Source organism: Poecilia reticulata, linkage group LG23 (genome assembly GCF_000633615.1).
Source record: "Poecilia reticulata strain Guanapo linkage group LG23, Guppy_female_1.0+MT, whole genome shotgun sequence".
In the NCBI taxonomy this organism is placed as follows: domain Eukaryota; kingdom Metazoa; phylum Chordata; class Actinopteri; order Cyprinodontiformes; family Poeciliidae; genus Poecilia; species Poecilia reticulata.
This window is the reverse complement of record NC_024353.1, coordinates 16,695,858-16,718,105: the sequence shown is the minus strand read 5'-3', so window position 1 is coordinate 16,718,105 and position 22,248 is coordinate 16,695,858. Positions and strand designations below refer to the sequence as shown.

Sequence of the window (22,248 nt, the reverse complement as noted above, 5' to 3'; positions counted from 1 at the left end):
GTACTGCAGAAGAATATTAATCACCCAGAAATACAATTCAGGTGTGTGGCAGAAGGGAAATACTTAAAACACGCAGGACAGGGGGCGGTGAGGACCAGCGTTGAGGACCAGCGTTGAGAAACACTGCGTTAGCAATTTGTAGCATTTGCTAGCTTGCCATGCTAACATTGTTTTAGCCAACCTCAAACTGCACAATTATATTTTAATCTATTACTTTGAGTTATCTTTTCAAACCAATAACTTATATACCCTTTTAAATGTCTTCAGCTTATTGCATCAATTTATAAGTTCTTTTAGCCATGTATGGTTCAGGAGTTTAGCTAACTTTTATCCAGTTTTATCCAACTCCTTAAATATGGTAATAATCCAATTAATTGTAATAAATAAAGCTGTTTTCCAATTTTTTTACTTAATCTCTTCGTGAGGATATTAAGTAATGTTATTGCTTTATGCCTTTGTTTTCAGCAGTCATTGGTTTTAGCTAGATTATTCCACCATCCCACCGCTTTTTGCTAGCTAAAACAGTTTTGCCACCTATGTCGGCCAAAGATAGTCAGTTACAATAATGCTTCACATGCTCACATGTTATTTAATTCATGTGAGTATGATAAAACCTAGACATAGCTCTAATTAGGTTAAATGGTTTTAGAGTCGTGTCACTTAAATCTCTGTAGTTGACATACTGTAGATTCTTCCCACAGCTCCCTATCTTATTGTGTATATTATCATACTTAAAAACATGCTACGTGGAGTTAAAATTAGACAGATCTTATTCAATATCAAGCCCTGTAACATCTTTATGTTTGTCCATTTTGATGTGCTACTGATTGAATTGTGTGCGTGTGTGTGTGTGTGTGTGTGTGCGTGTGCGTGTGTGTGCATGCGTGCATGCGTGTGCATGCGTGTGTGTGCATGCGTGTGCGTGCGTGCGTGTGTTTTGGGATAAAAGGTGGGGTACATTACTTTAGCTGTAACATCACTATTTCACTGTATTGTTTTCTCCATTTTGAAGGGCCAGTTGACTCTATGGGAAGGAAATGTTAATGCTGACCTCAAGGGTCATAAGATTAACCCAATAAATCAGAAAATTGGTCATGCTGTCAGTTTCACTTTTATTTTCAAGTATGTGGTGTCCAGAGGGGAAAGTGAGTCTTCACCAGTGTTTGCATAGTTTTCATGAGGAGATTAAGTAATGTTATTGCTTATTATTTATTGTAATATTTCAGTATATGTCTAAATGCGTTTGCAGTGGATGGAAGCTGTAGTGTACTTGCTGTGGAATTTTCCCACATGTCCAAATAAATATGGGAGAAGCACTATTGTGTCAGGGATATAATTGAACTCTACCCTAGCTTCTTTGCATTTCTAATTTTGATCTCTAGCCTTTGTCACCAATTTTCTCATGGTAGGGTCTGACCAACACAGGAAGGGGGATGGGAGTTGGGGGTGCAAAACGTAGAAGTGATGGGAGTTAGCATAAGTACCGCTTCTTAAAGGGCACCATTACATCTCTTGTTACTTATCAAAATAAAGTAACAAGTAGTTCTCGAAACCCGCTTAAAACTGCTGACCTCAGGTCAAGGATGTGGATATTTCACAAAACGCGCTGAAACGAAAGCTGAAGAATATGTTCCCTCTTCTCTGTGAAGAATAAAATGACAGAATGCAGAATTGGCTGTAGTGATAGTTTAGAAGCACAGAGCCTGGAGTGCCACAGGAAGTATTGTTATAAATACAAAACACACTTAATAATTAAACATGTGCCATTTCTCGAATTTTGATGAGATGCGAGACAAAAACTTTAAAGAACTGCAAGCTTTTCAGCTTCATGTCATCAAGCTGTAAACACACTGAATATTTACTTTCCTCAGAAGACACTAAGACAGAAAGAGACTGGGTTTGAACGAGAGTAGCTATTAATTCAGTATATTGCTTTGTTTATTATGTTTTTGCCACAATTATTGATTAAACATATGCTAAACTGGTTTGAGAAATGAGTTCAGAGTTTTCTCTGACCCTGTTTGAAGTTTTAATGACATAACTGCAGTAGAGGTTTATTGACAGGTGGACCAGGGCCGTGAAGAAGACATAAAAGTTGCAATCGTAAAGATAAATGTTTCAAGCTGCTGTTTGGAGAGTGCAGAAAATATGATATCTGTCCAAATATTAATCATCTATGGATGTCCATTTGAGCAAACGAGAATATTTAGAGAATGTGACTTTTTTCATACTTTGTGCTCAAATTTAGCCTAAGTAAAAGTGTTTAAGGTCAAGTTGGAAGAAGCTCCATTGTAAGGTAACTTTTTATTCACATTTTTATGTGAATAAAAGAATCTTTGTAATTCTTTAACCAGGTTGTTGTTCAAATAGATATTTTTTATGTGACATTTTGCATAAAAGGATCAATAATCAATTTTATCAACCACTTTTTATCAACCAAATGGAAGATGGACGAAAATATTTCTTCCCTCCAACTTGACATTTAACTCCAGGTCTCACTCTGAATTTCTAACAAATAGTTGCTCTTGTTACTCAAATAACTGTCACATCCTGCTTTAGAAGACTGTTATGAAATGCAGTGTATGTGTTTAGAGGTGAAGTTGTTCCTAAGTTTTTACATGTATGCTAAGCTAACTGAACTAGCAGTAGCAAGGCTAGCCTTGGTACAGTTCTGTCTACCACTTTAGCACTGTGCAGCATTTCCAACTCCTCCCTCTCCTCAATATTCAATAGATCAATATTTTAACCTCATTTTTAATATAGAGGGTAATATGTAAAATACAAAGTAACATCCTTATTAGTTTGGCCCTTTCTCGCCTCATTTATTGATGAGCGTACTCTTTAAGCCATGTTGTCCATTTATTTAAGTGTTCTCTGTGTTCTCACTAAAATGCATTTTAAAAACTCTTTCAGCCATCTTTAAATGTCTCAAAGTCAGTTCTCATATTTAACTCTTTATGCACATTTTTCAATCATTTTAGCTAGCTGAAGCAGTTTTCTGTTAGCTTTTGCTGGAACTCTGCCTTGGTGAGTCCACCAAACATATATACTATCCACTCATTTGATTACAGTTGCATGACACGTTGAATGATAGTCGTCAATATATCAACATGTGCAATATCACAAAGAATCCAATATTTGATAGGACATATTTCAGTCATCCATGCTGTGTAAAAGCACAGTATTTTGGCCAAGTGTTTCCGTCCTAAACGATCACAGCTGCTGTAGATTGAGATGCTCATATAAATGGAGGATATGATCTGTGATGATAAGGGAAAAAAAGTCAGGAAATTGAAATTGTCAGCAGAATTTTTAGCAATAGTATCACATTCATATTTTCCAGATATTGTTAAAAGTGTTAATATATGTATTTCAATTTCTTTGATTGTCTTTACTGCTGGTATTTAGAGTCACCAACAACAGAAGGTAGCTAACAGAATTAATGCAGATTTCAAATTCAAGACTTTTTAAGACCATTATGAATAAAAGTTAAGACACATATCATGGCAGAAATATACCAAGGAAATTTCTGGGATCTTTTAGTGGCTGTTTGTGGCTCTTGGCAGCAGTTTTGTGCTTCTCATACGGCATATGGCTCTCTGCAGCTTTAACCCTCGCAGTGCCAAGCTTTTTTGCACAGAATGCATCTAGCCTTGCAGGGGCTGGCAACAGAGGCAAGTTGTCCAGGAAACCATTGATGAACTAGCAGATTTTAACCTGACAGAACAACATGAAGAAGTCTGCATGTGACTCAAACGTATGCCTGATAGAACAGTCCTGTGAGAAAAAACCTGCAGAGACTATTCCTCCCACAACACTATTTACGACTTGTGATTGTTATGGTTTGTTTAAGGCCAACTCAAAATGTCTTTAATGAATTTAAGACATTTTAAGGTCTTAATTTCAGCTACATGAATGTAAGACTTTTTATGGATGTCTAAATGTGGAAAATTTGGTGATGTCACGGATTCTAGATAACAGGTCGGCGTTTTTTTCTTCTTTATATATTTAAATCAATCATTTTCACAGATGAGGAGGCCTGGTTAAAAATAGTTCTCTTTGCAGCAGACATTAGCTGCTCCTCCTGCGCCTCCTGTCCCATTTTGAAGTCTGAGGATGTTGAAATGAAGCTGAAACAAAAGAGGAGATCAGAAATCAATGGCTTCTAATAGTGGAGTGAGTGTGTGGGAGGGAGGGTGTGTGTGTGTGTGTGTGTGTGTTGACAGTGGAGTGCTGAGGCCCTTGTATGGAAGCTGGCAGAGTAAAAAGGTATGTGTGAGTCTGTGAGGCCTGGCTGGTGTCAGATGGAGCAGGCTGGACGTCCCGGCTGGACTCTGTGTGGACATCAGGCTTGGCAGCAGGTGATTCAGGACCACAGTCAGCTGTTTATTCAAACATGTTCACATTACAGACCATCTTAAGTTACTGTAGAAAATTATATGAGCTCTTTTTTGTTTGCTTTGTTTTGTTTTCTTAAGGGAAATGACGTAGCATCTCCCCTGCTGTCTCTGTTTAGTTCTGTTTAGATAATCACATTTTACAAGTTTCACTTCTTCTCGCTCTGTTTCTGCCGTGCTGGCTGGCGTTTCTCAACCCTCATCCTCCCTTCCTGCCTGCCTGTCTGATGCCTGTATTGACTGTGAGTCAAAACGAAGCTGGCAGGCTTGAACAGACATCGGCTCAACAATGGCGGCTGCAGCGAGGCTTAGCGATTGTTACGTGGTCGGACATTTTCAGTTCAATAGAGGAAAGTGGGGAAAAAAAAATAAACCAGCAGCACTTGAATAAAGTGTTACATCCTCTTTCTCTCCGTCTGCCTCCGCCCGCCTGTCTCCCATTATCCACCTGATCCAGCGCAGACTCACTCAGCTCCAGCTGATTCCAGGTTCACCCATCAGGAACCTCTTTCTACCTCCAGGTGCCAGTGAAAAAGTCTTCATCCCCTTACAGATCTGTTTTGCTTTTCCCTTTTGTCCCACTTTCCACCAGCAGTCATTACGTTTGGGGTGTGGTTACTTTTTCACACAGGGCCTGGTTGGTTTGGACAGGTTTCTTGGTGACACTTTATTTGAAGGGCTGTTTCATAAACATGACACGACTCCTGTCATGGGAATGGAGGAGTCTTCATGAGTGTTTATGACTGTTGTCATGAAGTGTAATTCTGTAAGTAATGACATTTTATTGCAAAGTTGTAATAAAAGTTGCATTAAAAGTGTCAAGTTTGCATTATTCATTAAATAATGGCACTTTTCAGAAAAATTACGTGAAAACTTGCATTAAAAGTCCATTAAGTATTAAGTATTTGCATTAAAAGTGTCATTATTTACCGAATGACACTTCATGACAACAGTCATAAACATTCATGAAGACTACCGCTACTTTTTTCTGCCATAATAAATGAAAGGATCATTTGAATAAAGAGCTTCTTGCGTCTGTCTTCCCTCCCAGCTCAGCTTATGACGTGGTCTCCAGGCAGAAGGTGGCGGTGAAGAAACTCTCCAGGCCTTTTCAGTCTCTGATCCACAGCCGCCGCTCGTACCGCGAACTTCGGCTTCTCAAGCACATGAAACACGAGAACGTTAGTGAAAAAAAAAAAAAGAAGAAGAAGAAAATGTTAAAATACCCCTATCCGGATAGACAGACCCATGTCTCGGCTTGTGTCTCTGCAGGTCATCGGGCTGCTGGATGTCTTCACGCCGGCGGGGACACTAGAAGACTTCAACGAGCTGTAAATCCGTTTTCACTTGGTATTTCCCACAAGCTGTTCAGGTGGAGCAGCTTTTATGCATGTGGATGAACGTGGGGTTGACCTGAGGGGGATTAAAGGCTTGCGGAGATCTCTGACGGTTGCTATGGCAGCATCGAAAATTCCCCCACCCCTATCCATCTTTGCTTTTTCAGCTACCTGGTGACCAACTTGATGGGCGCAGACCTCAACAACATCGTCAAGTTCCAGAGGCTGTCGGACGAGCATGTGCAGTTCCTAATTTACCAGCTGCTCCGCGGCCTGAAGGTAACCGAGAACAGAGACGTTTCCTCCACACATCGTCAGGATGCTAACTGGTTGTCCATCAGCAGTGAAGTAGAGACTGAGGTTTCTGTGTTGAAGGAAGTTATATTTCTGCTTAGAAGGTAGCGTGGAGGTTAGAGGAACCGAACAAGCCCAGCTGCTCAGACAGGCAGCTGTAGAGAGGCGCTCCATTCAGCCTCAGCCCGTTACCATGGCGAAGACAAAAGCAGTCTGCCTGTAAGGAGAAACTAATGTGGTGAGCTGCTCTCTGACCTCTGCCTCCTTTATGTCCTCTCTCCCGTGCCCTCCTGCCCCACCCCGCCGCCGGCTGAACAGTACATCCATTCAGCTGGACTGATCCACCGGGTGAGTTCCTGCTTCTTGTCCTGGTTTGGTGAGGAAACTCAAAAGATAGACGTCTAAATGTAGAACCAGACGCTCCGTCTGCTCCGCTCCGGTGTTTCTGACAAGATTTTATGTGATGGAAACGTATCAGTGAAGTGAGTGAAAACGGTTAGGAGTCACTCAAACCTTCCTTGGTGGTGTCCGAGTAACGGGGGCTGAATGATAACGCACAATGGAGTATTAGGGCCAGGCTAAAAGAAAGTTAATTACAATATCTAAGTCATAATAATAGGAAAATAAAGTAATAAATATACAAGAGTAGTCATAACATAGCGAAAATAAAGTCATAATGTTATTAAAGTAAAGATATTAGGAGAATTAAGTAGTAATATTATGAGAATGCGTCCATAAAAAATAATTTCAAATTAAAATGAGGAATGATGAATATGTGAAGTTATCCTCGGTATCTGTTTTACAGAAAAGGAAACATTTCATCTTTTAACACATCAGCATCAAATTCTTATCAGTAGCAGGACTTTGAAATGATTGTTGAAATGACCGAGTCTGTTTGAAGAAAGAGCCTTGGACTAGACCAGCTGGTCACATCAGATTCTTATTAACTCTATCAAAAGATTTATTTTTTATTACACTTTTTTTTCTCTCTTAACTTTGAGGCTTTCTTCTGGTAATGTTGAGTCTTTATTCTGCTACATTCTCACAATTAAAATAATAAATGTACAACATTCAAGAAGGGCTGTAAGAACTTGAGCAAAGCTCAGTGAATACCTGCATCTATGCACAGGCCAAACTGTCCTGGCATTATGAGAACCTGCCTAATTAGATATTTAGTTTGTTGCGGTATCCTGGCAACATGCCGGCCTAGATCATATCATCTGTTCTGAAATGATCATATCCTCTTTTCTAATCAGTAGCATTTGCTCTATTTATGACACAAGAAATGAGCTCAAGGAGTAAAATTTCCTGTTGCTTTTATTGGTTGTGTAAACAGCCTTTATGGGGCCAGGCATGCAGTTACTTCACTCTGTGTTTATTCTCCCTCGTGATTCATGGAAAATGAGCTTCTGAACATATTTTAGATGTTATAATTAAAGTTACATTTCTTTTTAAAAATTTTTACTTTAACAGTGTTTGATAATTGTGTTAAACTCATATTTTACTAAAAGGAAATGTGGTTATAAATATGAATTTATTCATGTCTACTGGCAGCGGTTTGCTCTTTGTAGCTTGGATTTGATCAGGAGTTCAAGTTCCTGCTTTAGTTAGAATCATTCGGTCCAACAGGAACCAAAACTCCCATTGATGGAAAGAAGGTGAAATCTAAAGAAAAAAAAGGTCAATTAAAGTCAATGTGAAATAGAATCCATAATTCATTAGAAATACTAAACTACCAACTGATACATGTAGGCCAGTCACAATAAATTCAGCTGGAGAATAAATTGTTCCAGAAGTTATTGCGATAAACGATAATATTGTTGTCTTGAGACCATTTTTAAGTGATAATTTGCAAGAGCACTAATGAACACTTAACACTGGAACTGGAAGACATTTTAAATAGCCAAAATAAATAAGCAAAATAACAAATAAAATAAATGTTGACGTCTTTGTAAACAAAATTGTCCTTCAAAAAAGAGCTAGTTAAGCACCAAACTGAAGACTTTTATCTTCCAGTTTTTGGTAGATTGAGAGGAAAAAAAGAGATAAACAATAAATCATGCCAATGGAAATTATTGAGTTTGTTTTAATTTATCTTGGAATTAATTGAGTTATTGATTATTGTGACAGGCCTAGATACATGTTGTTATTTGTGAGATGTTGGAACAAAACATTAACACAAATTTGCAAATCAACCCTGAGCAGTTTATGAATCATAATAAGGAATGAGTCCTCTTTATATGACATGTTAGATATACTGGACCTCTGTCTATTCATGGTTCAGTTTTTCAGGATTTGCTGATTAACATATTTTTCTGTGGAACGAAACTCCAAATTATTCCTGGAAAATTCACCTAAACAGTTAAAAGACACATCAACTTTAGAAGCAGAAATACCTATTGGCTGATTTTAAGAATTCAGCCAATCCAAGAGTGCCATGTGTTTTCCTTGCTGCTGATTGACTGACACGCCTAGAGAGGCACTAAGGAAACTGGAGATGTTAGTTTCTGCCGTAGCACAAAGGCAGCTAACAAATTATGCATATTAATACATACTAATATCCATCCATATGCGTATTAATGCATGTTAAGGTGTATTTGGTGTTTGAACCATTAAAATAATGAGCTATGCGTGTTTGGTCTCATGTATTCCTATATATATTATTCAGGGTACACTCTATATTTAATCTAAATCAGCATCTTCATCCCATTATGACTTTATTTGTTTTTAATTTACTGATATTTACTGGTGTTTTAATGTCCCTTTTTAGGACCTCAAGCCAAGTAACGTGGCCGTGAACGAAGACTGTGAGCTCAGGGTAAGATCCACATTCACGTCAACGCTGCAACTTCTACTGGAGCCTCAGTGGACCGTAAAGGAAACCTTCTTCTATTCCCAACAGATACTTGACTTTGGACTGGCCAGACAGACGGACGATGAGATGACAGGATATGTGGCGACACGTTGGTACCGAGCACCAGAGATCATGCTGAACTGGATGCACTACAACCAGAATGGTGAGCAGTTCTGACACAGCGGACATTCAGGAAGTGAACTCTTTGAAGACGGCTTGACTGAAGATCTTTGGTTTCTGTTCCAGTTGATATCTGGTCTGTGGGCTGTATCATGGGAGAACTGCTGAAAGGAAAAGTCTTGTTCCCCGGCAGTGACTGTATCCTTTACCGTCTTGGCATGAGTCCTCTTTCTACTTCGCAGGAATCTCCCATCACCTCTCTGAGGCGCAGAGATCTCTCACGGATTTGCATTACAATCCTTGCTCTTTCAGAACCGGAGCTCTGCTACTACGTGGAATGAATAGCGACAACAAAAGGCTGAATTATCTAGAGTTTCCTATTCAGAGCCAAAGAACTGAGCTAAATTTAATTATATCGTCTGATCTTTGAGTGTTGGGTAACTTGCAATGCCTAAAAAAAGCAGTCTGCAGTTTGTGTCAATATGCTACCAAGACTCAGGCTGCACCGTGTAAAACTATTTCCTCAAGGAATCACTTAAACAGATCCATTATGGGAACCCGAGGTTGGCTAAAAGATCTGATGACATTCTAGAACAGGAGGTCAAACAAGAACCCACAACATCCAACGTCTAGTTCACACAGCATGACTTTTATGCCCGTTTCTGTGCCGATTTTCCATTTCCAACCATTGTAAATATTCCCAGATTATTGGGATGGCTCTTAAGAAAGTCTTAAGGAATATGTCTGCCATATGTGCTATAACTGCATAGATGCAAGTCTTTAGCAATTTCATTTTGAATTTCAAGGTCACGACTTTGATTCAAGAATCAATTTTTCTATTGAAAGGTTGGTTAAAATCCTCTTTTTTTACCTTGATATGTGAAATCATCATTTGAAAACGTTTTTTCTGTCTATAAATACAAGTTGTTTGATCTGAAACCTGTAAGTTGACAGAAAGCAGAAACAGGAAACCCTTTAACTCCTCCTGCCGTTAGATATCGACCAGCTGAAGAGAATCATGGAGGTGGTTGGCACCCCGACACCGGACCTGCTGAAGAAGATCTGCTCCGAACACGTGAGTACGAACCGACCAGGAGCAGACGGGGAAATAAAACCTCTGTGCTGCTATTTTCATCCACAGCAGTGTGATCTGAGTGATCAGACATTCGGTTCACAGAGTCGCTGATTGACCAGTCGGTATGTGGGAGTGATGACCGCTGCTCTCTGTTTGCAGGCCCAGAAGTACATCCAGTCTCTTCCCTTCATGCCCCAACAAGACATGGAAAAGATCTTCAGGGGAGCAAACCCTCTTGGTGATGCACCTCAGATTAATTTATCCAACATTCTCAGCTTGTTAGAAAACCATTGAGAGCCTGATCTGATTTCTGTGACACCAGCTGCTCTGTCCGTACCGTCAGTGTGCCGCGGCCAAACCCTCCTCCACTTACCTTCCTGTTCCTGTCACCCTGGCAGCCATCGACCTGCTGAAGCGCATGCTGGTTCTGGATTGTGATGAGCGGATCTCGGCCAGCGAGGCCCTGGCCCACCCTTACTTCTCGCAGTACCACGACCCAGACGACGAGCCGGAGGCTCCGCCTTACGACCAAACGCTGGAGAGCAAGGACCGGACTCTGGAGGAGTGGAAAGGTGACAGCTTTGTGCTTTTTACGAATTCAGACCTGAAATTAAAGTCAGTATTATACAAAATCGCTCATAAAGCACATGGAGGTTGCTTTGATTCATTCGTTCATTTTGAGGAATCCTTGAATCTCCCATGGCAACCATTCAGGTGTGCCCTAATGCCTGTTCATGCAATGCACCGCCTCTTTACCCAAAGCTCCACTGTGGAGCTCAGTTCCCAGCCGAGCTCCCGCCCCTGCCCCACAGTTCCTCTAGACTAGCGGCAGCAGCAATTAGCAAACACCTGGTGGAACTGCGGACCTGCTGAGCTCCTAAGAATGGCTGTAAACAGCATTATTGAGAAGCATTGTAGTGACGAGTGTCGGAAAGGATATAAGCTTCTTAAAGAGACAGACACCAATTTCCAGCAGTCAGACATGACAAATGTGTTGGAAGTTGTTTTTGATGTTTTCTGACTTTTCATAACAGCTGAAGGTAACAGTTACTTGAATGTGCTCTAAAATTGCTTCACAGGCCTGGAAAATACATAATATCCCTCCTCTAGCTTTGCAATTTATTTGCAAATATTTTCACACCCCTTGAAGTTTTTCACATTTTGTCATGTTAAGACCACAAACCTCCATCTTGTTTTACTGCGATGTTGTGTGACATAAGAAAACAAAGTGAAAATGATCCAGGCTGTGTTTCGTGCGAACAAGCGTTTCTGTTGATTTTCTTCTTCTCCTTGTGACCTGGTGGTGTGACGTTGGCGCCACCCTTTGAGTGAGAGTAGCAGTAGTCAGTGGTCAGTATGTCGCACTCTGGCATTTCTGGAGGCGGGCCAAGGAGAATGTCATGGTTAAAAGAAAGTTGTTAGATGTCTCAACTGCAGTTTGTGGCTGTAATGTGACAAAACGTTTGACATGCAAACAAAATGACTGCACATGTCTGCACCTAAAACCCTCACCATTATTTCCTAACGTGTTCTCCCCCACCCCCTCTGCTCCTGTGTGTCTGTAGAGCTGGTGTTTGAAGAGGTGAGCAGCTTTAAGGCGTCGGGCAGTAAGACAGACAGCCTCCAGGTGGAGCAGTAAGGCCCCCTCTGCTCCACCGCCACCCAGACCAACAACCACACACTCACTGGATGCAAAACAGACCATGGAGAAAAGCAACATTAATTGTGTTTGATTGTTTTTGACGTGAAAAGGGCAACGGCGGTCTACATGGGGACCAGACGCACAAACATTCCGGCCGCAGGGATCGTGATTGGGATGGTGTTAAAAAGGACATCTCTGCTGCAGAAAGTCGCTTCCTGTTACATTTTTGCTGACGGATGGTGAAATGAGGAACCGTTTGGGTGCCGAAAGGATTGGTGGGGGGAGGAACTTTGGGTTGCAGATTTGTGCTTACAGGCTGAGAGAACGGTAAAGACAAAGGTATAAATACGCACACTAGGATTTCCAAAGCAACGTCAGGGACATACCACCCATCAGTTCCATGAACCTAGTGCTTTCATTTATGGGATTCATCTTTGACCTTCTGGAGTTCCTTTGTTTGGTTCGGCACCAACTACGTTTAGAAAATGACAGAGACATTTCATGAACAAACCTTTTTTTTAAAATATTATTGCCATTTATAACTTCAATTATCATCATGTAATAATAGTTACAAAGGTTTTGGAATTTTAACCCCTTAAATGTCTATTTTAGTGATTAAATGTCTCAAATTTTTAAGGGAAAAAAACCCACAGTTGTTTTTTTCCCCCAAATCTGTTTATGAAATTGATCGATTTTACACAACAAGAAAATTATGAAGGAATTTCAACACCAGGGAGAATAGAAACTAAACTCCAACTAATCTCAGATTTCATTGGTAGTGTGTTCTAAACATGGAGTTCGAATGGTAGTCAATGGCAACACAAATATTAGAAGGAACACAGTTTGTGACATTTGACTTTAAAGGTAAGGTCATGTGTAACACAGGCTGCACTAACAAACAGGTTTTTCTAAACAAAATAATAATAATAATAAAAAAGCCCACAAAGAACAAGTAGAAGGACCCAGAAGGTTAAAGGTCGCCTGCGTTACACTGAAGCATGATTTATTCTCATTTTACAGTCGTGTCTTATAACTGGTACTGTATTGTAATCTCTCTCTGTTTATAATGCACAATAGCAGAATTTTCAACTTGTCCAGTCAAACAAACTACTGCTTCATCTCTCCTGCCTATTTACACCTGAACACCAACTGTGCTGTTATTAGCAAGGTAATGAATATATGCCAAAGCTGGAAGAGTGTGACAGCGCTGCAGGTGTGTGTTTACTCTGGAACCTCGCTCTCATACACGTCCTGCTGGCGGCTGATTGTTTTATCACCTGTTAGCTTTGGCTGCTCTGCTTCAGGCTCCTTGGTTTGCTGCCCGTTTGTGAGTTTACATTGATTAATGTTAAATTCTGCAAACAGCCTCAGTCCGTATCTATCCAATAAAGTACAGGAGTCTCATATAATGTGGGGATCAATCAAACAACGCAACGTTCTGGCTGTTTATGGCCACTATAAAGCTCTGTTTGTGCTCTCCAGGTCTAAAAGAAGGTCTTAAAAGAAAATAGAGTCTAGCCAGGGTCAGAGCATTGTCGGCTTTGTTTAGTTCCGTCTCTGTCTTTCATCCTTAGCGCAACGTTTTTGCCCGACATCATCTGATGCAAACCCTCAGTTGAAATGCATGAGACGCGTGTAGTCGGTGCATGTGCACATCGTCACAGCGCGTCGTCCGTGTCTTGCTGCACACTGGAGTTTTGTTCGGACCGTTTGTTCACAAAAACGAATGGCTACACTGAAATACGTGAGGTTTCTAAAGCAGGTGGAAGATTACAATATTTTAGGGTCCTTCTAGAGTGTGCTAGGCATGGGCTGGTATGAGATTCACCCTCTTCTACATCACAAACATAAAAATACCACAGTGTCTCTCTGTTTAAAATGTTCAATATATAAACAATGATATTTAGTAAGGATTGAAACAATATGGAAACGTCCTATAATCGTGCGACGCATCACATTCACATAACCAAACAGATCCCACATGACCAACCTCCTGCTTCTGGAACACAAACAAGATGGAAATAAAATCAGTCATTAATATCGACCCAGTTTCACTTATCAGATCATGTTAAAAATGACCAACATCAGCATGTAAACCGATATATATTGTGGATTCCTAAAATAAAATTCCAGTGGATTCCAGAAATAAAAATTCATATCATTATCTAGTTGCTACATGCCAGCGATCAAAGTACAATCGAAATACTACAAACAAAATAACACGGCATATTGATTATTACAGTAGTATAATACAGCATGTACTTATTGTTTTTGGTAAACAGACTATTTTTAAAATGTAGAACAAATATGTGGTAAATGAATCAGATGAGTCAGGTGGCCAGCCGGACATCCTGCTTGTAAATTTATTGTTTAAAATGGTTCTAAAAAGAGTGATGGCTGGTGCTGCCTTACTTTCCACTCTACCCCAACTATCCACAACTGTAAGTATTTCCAAATTACCAGATGTGTTTTCCTTGTGAAGTACATTAGTTTTATTTCAGCCAGCTGACCGAGCTGACTGAAATAATGCAATCTGAATAAAACTAGTGACATTATGATGACACCATCTTTTCATATCATTATAAAAAACTTTAAAACAGAATGGGAGAAACTTTTAGCAGCTTGAAAATGAAATATTTGATACACCTTGATACCAATGACTGGCCCGTGCCTAGAACAGATCTATGTTAATTAAAAAAAAATTGTTAATTGTATTAATTTAGATCAAGTTTGGGTAAGATTTTTACAGAAGCTAATGCTAATGAATTTGTTTATAAGACCCCGATCACGTTGCCCAACAGGCTAGCTAAAATGCTAGCATTTTTCTAGTATTAGCTTTGTTAGCTCATTGGGTTTAAATCTGTTGTAATGTAACTAGAAGCATTACAGTTTTAGAATTTCAGGCATTTCTGTAATCTAGAAATCTGTAATTTACCATTTTGTTTTTTATCCAAATGCACAAAATCAAACTGTGCTTTTGGTTAAATTCACTCATTTACATAATGCTAAATTAGCAGCACAAAGAGCATATGTTTACAAGTACAGTCCAAAATGTTTTTTTTTTTAAAGGTTTTTTTTATTTATAATTATTTCTTTTGCTTTCATGTAGCATTTTCAGCAAGTTGTCCATTAACACAGGATGAAAAATATTGAGACTATTGTCCTAGTAAATCGAAACGGTCTCCGTCTGAGTACTAAAAGTCTGAATGTTTAAACATGATGTGTTTATGTTAATGTATCTGTGGTGAACTTGAATAACAGCTACATACTGAATGTATATGTTTACTGTACGTATGTTTGTTAAAAGTTAGTGGTGACTTTGAATACATGTTGGCATGTGATTCAGTTGTTTGGGTTTCAGATCACTGCAAGGAATGTCAGCTCTTTTATCAACAGATAGTTATGGAAGTTCAAGCTTCAACAGAATAAATACTAAAGTTTTTTTTTTTGCACCAAATATTTTCAGTGATTTTTATGTATTCTGGCTGTATTATTAAAGAAAATGTGTTCTTAAAAGTCCAGAGTTAAATTTATTGTTGGTCAATGTAAGTTAAAGTTTCAAGAAAGTGTTACAGTGGGAAACCTTTCATAAAAAACATCCATCCATCCATTTTCTTACACCCTTGTCCCTCAGTGGGGTCAGGAGGGTTGCTGGTGCCCATCTCCAGCTAACGTTCCGGGCGAGAGGTGAGGTCACCAGCCTGTTGCAGGGCAACACAGAGACACACAGGACAAACAACCATGCACACACACTCACACCTAGGGACAATTTGGAGAGGCCAATTAACCTGACAGTCATGTTTTTGGACTGTGGGAGGAAACTGGAGTACCCAGAGAAAACCCACCATGCACAGGGAGAACATGGAGACTCCATGCAGAAAGACTGGGGCCGGGAATCGAACCCAGAACCTTCTTGCTGCAAGGCAACAGCTCTACCAACTGCGCCACTGTGCAGCCCTCATAAAAAACATATATAACAAAACAAAGAAATTTTCAAAAACTTGGCAGATTCCTAAATTTCATAAAATAGAAAATATGAACATTAAAGTACAAAATTGCTTCAAACACTACAATATAATCGCCTAGTATAACACAACTTAGCATAGTCGACTGTAGTATAATATGGTAAAGCATAGCTAAGTAGAGTAGTTCATGTGTTCAGGTGTTTGGTGAAGAATCAAACACATTTTTGTAATCCACCACTGCGTGCGATAAGCATACTTCAAAAGTAATAATTGTGGATTAGTTGAAGTAAAATATCAATATTGCTGTCAGAGCACATTTCAGCAAAAGACAAACCTTTAACCAATCCCACAACACCTGTGCCAAACAGCTGGACGGGAGCCGGGAGAACACTTCAGAGGTTTCTTCATACACTGTGATACTGACTGCTACAGGAGATCCCTTAATTAAATTTCAGAGAAAAAAGTTAGGACAAAAGTAGAAAAAAATATATATTTTTAGTGGTCCTGCTACTGTTGCAGGTTGTACACCTACAATCATCAGCATCTACAGCAACTCTTTGAAGAACTCTTAATATAAGTTGCAAGAACATTCCGTTTCCTTTTGGTAAATATTTTTGAATTAATGTATTCCAATATGGTCACTTTTTAAAAAATAAGAATTTACTTTAAGAAAAAAATAATTTCTTGAACCAGATCAGTGAGTGTTGTTATTAGATGACAGAGGCTGTGTGGTCTCTGGGGTTTTGTTTGGCCTCGGATGGGCAGATGTTCCCCCCACCGTGTGGACACACCCATAGACTGCCCAGGGCGACCAGGAGCCGGGCAGACAATGTGACCGAGTGGCCGTGTTGGGGTCCACCCGCTCCGGGGGGAGGGGTGTGTGTGCTCCAGTTGTCAGCTGGTCCATCTGGAGGAATGTTCCGCTGACTCTCCGCTTCGGTTTCGGACTGAGCTCCTGAACTTCTGCGGTACAAACTTTTTATTTCCGCTCATGAGATTCCGGGATCCGGTCCACATCCTCACCTCAACGGTATGGCCATAGCTGCGCGGTCCCGGACGGGGTTTTACCGGCAGGAGGTGAGCAGAACCGTGTGGGAAGTACCGGAGAGGTACCGGGACTTAAAGCAGGTCGGCACCGGAGCCTACGGAACCGTGTGGTGAGTTCAGAAAGGAAGGAGCTTTCAGAATGAAAAAAATAATCATTTGGGATGTGTTGCTTATTTTTAATAGTTTGCGGCCATGTYTTTTTTTTTTTTTTTTTTTTKTAAACTATTTTTTGAATTTTATTTCAAAAAAGTGAAAAGTGAAAGAAATACTTGGCACTTTAAACTGAAAGTAATACTGGAATACACCATTTTTATTTCACCCAGAAGTAGTGAACAAGAAATAGATTTGTATTTTTTTCATTTATCCTGATTCTTTGAGACTTATGGTAAGATTTACTGTTTTAACCAAGTCAAGCTGCAGCTTTGGTCACTTTTTGGCCACAGCTGGCTCTGCGGGGCCCCTCTGCATTGTGAGAGTGGATGAGGGTCAACAAAGAACCTCCCTTCCACCCTCATTGTTTATGAGAAGTCAGACACTCAGTTAAGTGTGATGAATGCTCCACTACTTTGTCTTAGATGACAAAGGTTGCCTTTTTCCCACTGCAAACGCTGTGACCTAGCAGAGAAGGTTTCAGGGGTTGAACAATAATATTGATAAAAGTTTCTTTGAAGTGAACTTTGATTTAAATGTTAAATGTGCAATGAGGAGAAAATCAAACTTTTTATAACAATAATACCACCATTTCTATATCTGTATTTTACTCTCTTTTTGTGTTTCTTTAGCTCGGCTTGGGACCGGCGCTCAGGGACACAGGTGGCCATCAAGAAGCTCCACCGGCCCTTCCAGTCCAAACTTTTTGCCAAAAGAGCCTACAGAGAGCTGCGACTCCTCAAACACATGAAGCATGAAAATGTAGGGAGATTTCAGCTGCAATTTGTGAATTTGTTGTTCAGACATAGATAAACTGTAGTATAGCATAGAATAGCACAGCACAGCATAGTGAGTATTGGATAGTAGAGGATAGGACAAAGTACTATACTATAGCATAGTTTTGCATAGGAGGCTGTAGGCCAGTGTATTACAAAATAGTATAACATAGTATAGTATTGTATCATGTAGCATAGCATAGTGCAGTGCAGTGTAGCATACTATAGAATTGTGTAGTTTACTATAGTATAGCACAATACAGTGCAGTAAATTACAGCAAAGCATATTGTAGCATAGTACAGACAGTAGTTTGTAGAATAGCACAGAATAGCATAATATGGCACATAGTGATCCAAACTTTGGTTCTGTTCAGTCAGCTCTTTTGACTCCCAAATGATTTGTTATCATCTGTACCCTCATATCTTAGCTTAATTTGGTGAATATGAATTGTTTCTATGTTAATAAATTTGCTTGCAATAATGTTTGTAAAATAAGCTTTATGTTTACTAATTTTATGAATTTGGTCTGTTGTGAAAGCAGGCTTTCTTTTTTTTTAACTTTCCTACAAAACTTCAGCCAAACTTTTCATTTTTATTGGACAAGATAACAAATGAACCAAATGCTGCTGGAAAATCTACCAAACAGAACTGTAACTGAAACAAGACCAAACTCAGTAAGCAAACTATGCACTCTGTGCATATTAGTATTCAAATAAATATCATATCTCAGATGCTGTTCACCCTCTCTGTTAGTATTTGTCCCAGGGTTTTTTGTAGAAGACAAGTTGACAATCAAAATAAAGTTCTGAGGGGCGGAGCCACTGAGAGTGAGAGCTGAGCAGCTAAAGGGAAAAACCTTGGGACTCTGCTCTTTTGACTGACTCCAAAGCATTGGCTGTTAGATTATTTTGAGCCTGACCCATCACTAGTAGTGTAGTACAGTGTGGTATGGTGTGGCGCTCCATTAGCATAATGTTCAATAGCGTAGCATAGTAAATTTGAAATCATTTTCCTGGTCTTTATCAGGTGATTGGCCTGTTGGATGTTTTCACAGCTGAGATCTCTTTGGATCGGTTTCGAGACTTGTAAGCTCCTTTTCTCTTCACTTCTTCCAGAAGTTTTATTCATTTTTTATGTCCTAATCATAACACTGATCTCCTTACTTTCAGCTACCTGGTGATGCCGTTCATGGGCACCGACCTTGGCAAGCTGATGAAGATGGAGAGGTTGTCGGAGGATCGCGTCCAGTTCCTGGTTTATCAGATGCTGAGAGGCCTTAAGGTGGAAAGAATTTCTCCAAACATTCTCTGTTTTCCAGGGGAAAAAAAACAAACAGGAATTTTATTTTTCTCTGAACAGAGCTTATGTTTTTCCTGTATCTTTTTCCTCTGCAGTATATCCACTCTGCAGGGATCATCCACAGGGTGCGTGAACTTTGACCTATTGAGCCATAAGCTTTACCAAGTCTGTTTATCTGTTCTTTTATCTACAAAACACTATTAAAATTCTGTGCTGCATTTCTAAATACCCCAGCAGGCCTTGTTGACATTACCTTCCTATGTTTAACATTTAATGAGTACAAATTAAAGAGTAAATACATTCTGTATACTGATGTGTAATAAGATATTATCTAACAGGACCTCAAACCTGGAAATTTGGCCATAAACCCTGATTGTGAGCTAAAGGTAATTCAGTGGTAAGCCACCTTGTCTTGCTTTATTCTCATCTTTATTTTTAAAAATGTAATGCGGTACCTACCCTCCGTTCTGCTGTAGATCCTGGACTTCGGGTTGGCCCGGCAGGCCGACGCGGAGATGACCGGCTACGTTGTGACGCGCTGGTACAGAGCGCCGGAGGTTATCCTTAACTGGATGCACTACACGCAGACTGGTGATGATGATAATAAAAAACAAAAGGAATCTGATGGAGTAAATGAATCATTTTGCAGCAATGCTTTTGCTCTGCGTTGCAGTGGATATTTGGTCAGCGGGTTGCATCATGGCAGAGATGTTGCTGGGGAAACCCTTGTTCAAGGGAAACGACCGTATCCTTGTCCGGTTGATTGATTTGACCTGATGTCATTTCAGTTTGTTTGAAAATGGTCTTAAGATTTGCTAAAGTAAAAGTTTGTTTTTACTGAATCCATAAATGTGCCTGGATGAGATGTAAAAGCCAGGATGTACTCTAAAATCTTATCTGTACTCCAGTAATTGTGATTCTAAAGTAATAATTTCATTACAGTATATATAGAAAATCTTTACCTGACACAACTCTACAGCATAACACAGACTGGTATGAAAATGCAGATCATAGGTTCATATTTTTGACACTTGGTGTTTATTCGCTCTACATTACAGGTGGCCTGTTTGAACTGACCAACATTTCTACAGTTTGAGAACCAATCACAGGACATATACTGCTACAATACCACAAGCGGAAACATTAACGGATCATGTTTAAGTAGTTCTGAACTTCCTTTATCGTGTGATCGTCTTCCAATGTCTTGTGTTTGTTGAGAGGTCCTGCCTGCAGGGAGGTTCTGTATTTGCCTGCAAAAATGTTGATATGAATGATAGAAATTCATTTGAGCAACGATTCTTAACCGTTTCCTTCATCAGACCTGGACCAGTTAAGAGAAATCATGAAGATTACAGGGACTCCGACTCCCGACTTTGTTCTCAAGCTACAGAGTCAAGATGTAAGTTGTCATTACTCAGCTGTCTTCAGTTTGAATAGACTCTCTGTCCATTTAGATTCACGTTACAGGAGTTCAATAAAACTGGGATAAAACCTTTACCAGGCATACAGTGGCATGCAAAGAGCCAATCACAGCTCTTAAACTTTCACATCATTTGTCACGTTACAACTTCAAATTTGACAAGTCTCCTAGGTCAGATTTCCACCAGGCTGTGGACCAATACTGATCAAGTATTGATTCATGGCTAGTACAAAATTTTTTTTAGCTGAAGCTCAATTTTTTTCTAGCAAATGTTTGACTGTTGGGCTCCAGTGGTGGAGCTCAGCGCACACTGCAAGAATAAATTCGTTTTTTGAATTACTCCCGATGCTACCACGGTATGCCAGGGCCATTTTGAATATATATATATATATATATATATATATATATATATATATATATATATATATATATAGGAGTAAATTACTGACAAAAAACTCTTTGAAATTTTCTAGAACAAATCAAGGAAATTTCTGAGCTCCAACAGTCAAAAAGTTGAAATTTGAGAAATTTTGAGCTTGATCATTCACATTTTCTAGAATGTCTTGGAAATTTCTGAGTTTGAAAAGTTTCAGGTTTGCTAGAAAAGACCTCAGAAATATTTGGTTAATATCAGAAAGTCTTTTTTTTTCACTTTTTTTTTTTTTTTTTAGCTAAAAGATGATTTAGCAAAAAAAAATCACTTTTGGTAAAACATGACGTAGATCTGTATTTTATGAAGGTGACGATATAAAGGTTAAAATCACACTGAGACCTTTTCTGTCCTTCAACAGGCCAGAAACTACATCCGCAGTTTGCCGAAAGTGCCAAAGAAAGATTTGCACTCCATTTTCTCCAAAGCCAGCTCAAATGGTACGTCAGCGTTTCTTCTGTGGCTTCATTGCCGAAGTACTTGTTTTTTGCCGACTTTCACGCGCGTCTGTGCGCCGCAGCGGTGAGCGTCCTGGAAAAGATGCTCCTTCTGGACCCTGACAGCAGGGTCAGCGCGTCGGAGGCCCTGGAGCTGCCGTTCTTCAGCGAGTTCAGGGACGTTGAGGAGGAGAGCGAGGCGCTGCCGTACGACCAGACCATGGACAACACGGACCTGCCGCTGGAGCAGTGGAAACGTGAGGCGAGACGGGAGGGGTTCACTACGGTTTCCCCAACACACCGAACATGTAGCCGCTACCAAGTAGGCGGGGCTTGTCACTCCAATGCCTGAATAAGACGCCAATGTCTTCTCTTATTGGCTGATAGATGATGAGCGCTAGCAGGATTTGCTCACATTTGTAATGGCAACGCAGTGACTTTTACAGGGCCCGTCTGTAGCGAAGGAGGCTCGTGAAGAACCTAAAACCTTAAACCCCGTTTCTTTTTGTGCAGGTCATACTTTCACTGAGATTCTGACCTTCCGGCCGCCGCGGGACTCAAAGGAAACATCTCTTTAAGAGCTCACACACCAGCAGATACGAACTTTTACCTACGCGCAGAAATATTACTTTTAATCTTATTGGTAGTTGTCCAAATTGTCTGTCAATGCTTTTACTGTCAATAAATAGTTCAGATATTCAAAATAATTACTCCATTTATTTTTGCAAACTGTAGGTGCTTTTATTTACAGGAAATTGACATTTCCTTTTTTTTCTTTTTTTTTTACTTAAGGACTTAACAGTTGACGAAAAACAAGCTAAAGAAAGAGTTCTGCCAATTTTTTATATTGGTGTAATCCCTACTCATAAAACTTAAATTTTCCACTGTCACAAACATGTTGAGTAACATGGACTTACTTTATTCTGTATGTTAAAATTAATGTACAAGTTAATATGAGCCAAATTGCTAACATTAGCCTAAATGCTGTCGCTAGCATGTTGTTTT

At 39.7% G+C, this 22,248-nt stretch overlaps 2 protein-coding genes across 3 annotated transcripts; both read left to right on the top strand.

The window, feature by feature from the left end:
* Window positions 1–4,686: 4,686 nt before the first annotated feature.
* On the top strand, window positions 4,687–15,226 carry mapk11 (mitogen-activated protein kinase 11). Its single transcript, XM_017302695.1, has 12 exons — window positions 4,687–4,722; window positions 5,405–5,578; window positions 5,670–5,728; window positions 5,902–6,013; window positions 6,347–6,376; window positions 8,799–8,846; window positions 8,931–9,045; window positions 9,129–9,200; window positions 9,998–10,077; window positions 10,237–10,315; window positions 10,476–10,649; window positions 11,643–15,226. Exons 1-12 carry the CDS (start codon window positions 4,687–4,689, stop codon window positions 11,714–11,716), a joined length of 1,053 nt encoding a protein of 350 aa, XP_017158184.1. The 3' UTR covers window positions 11,717–15,226.
* Window positions 15,227–16,498: 1,272 nt separating this feature from the next.
* mapk12b (mitogen-activated protein kinase 12b) lies at window positions 16,499–21,944 on the top strand. Of its 2 annotated transcripts, none has more exons than XM_008401496.2 (12): window positions 16,499–16,841; window positions 17,514–17,643; window positions 18,684–18,742; window positions 18,827–18,938; window positions 19,052–19,081; window positions 19,295–19,342; window positions 19,433–19,547; window positions 19,630–19,701; window positions 20,276–20,355; window positions 21,168–21,246; window positions 21,327–21,500; window positions 21,757–21,944. In XM_008401496.2, the coding sequence occupies exons 1-12, from the start codon at window positions 16,717–16,719 to the stop codon at window positions 21,819–21,821; spliced, it is 1,089 nt and encodes a 362-aa protein (XP_008399718.1). In that variant the 5' UTR covers window positions 16,499–16,716; the 3' UTR covers window positions 21,822–21,944. The 2 variants fall into 2 exon arrangements, with proteins under 2 accessions (XP_008399718.1, XP_008399719.1); XM_008401497.2 differs by having other exon boundaries at window positions 21,327–21,505.
* Window positions 21,945–22,248: the final 304 nt, after the last annotated feature.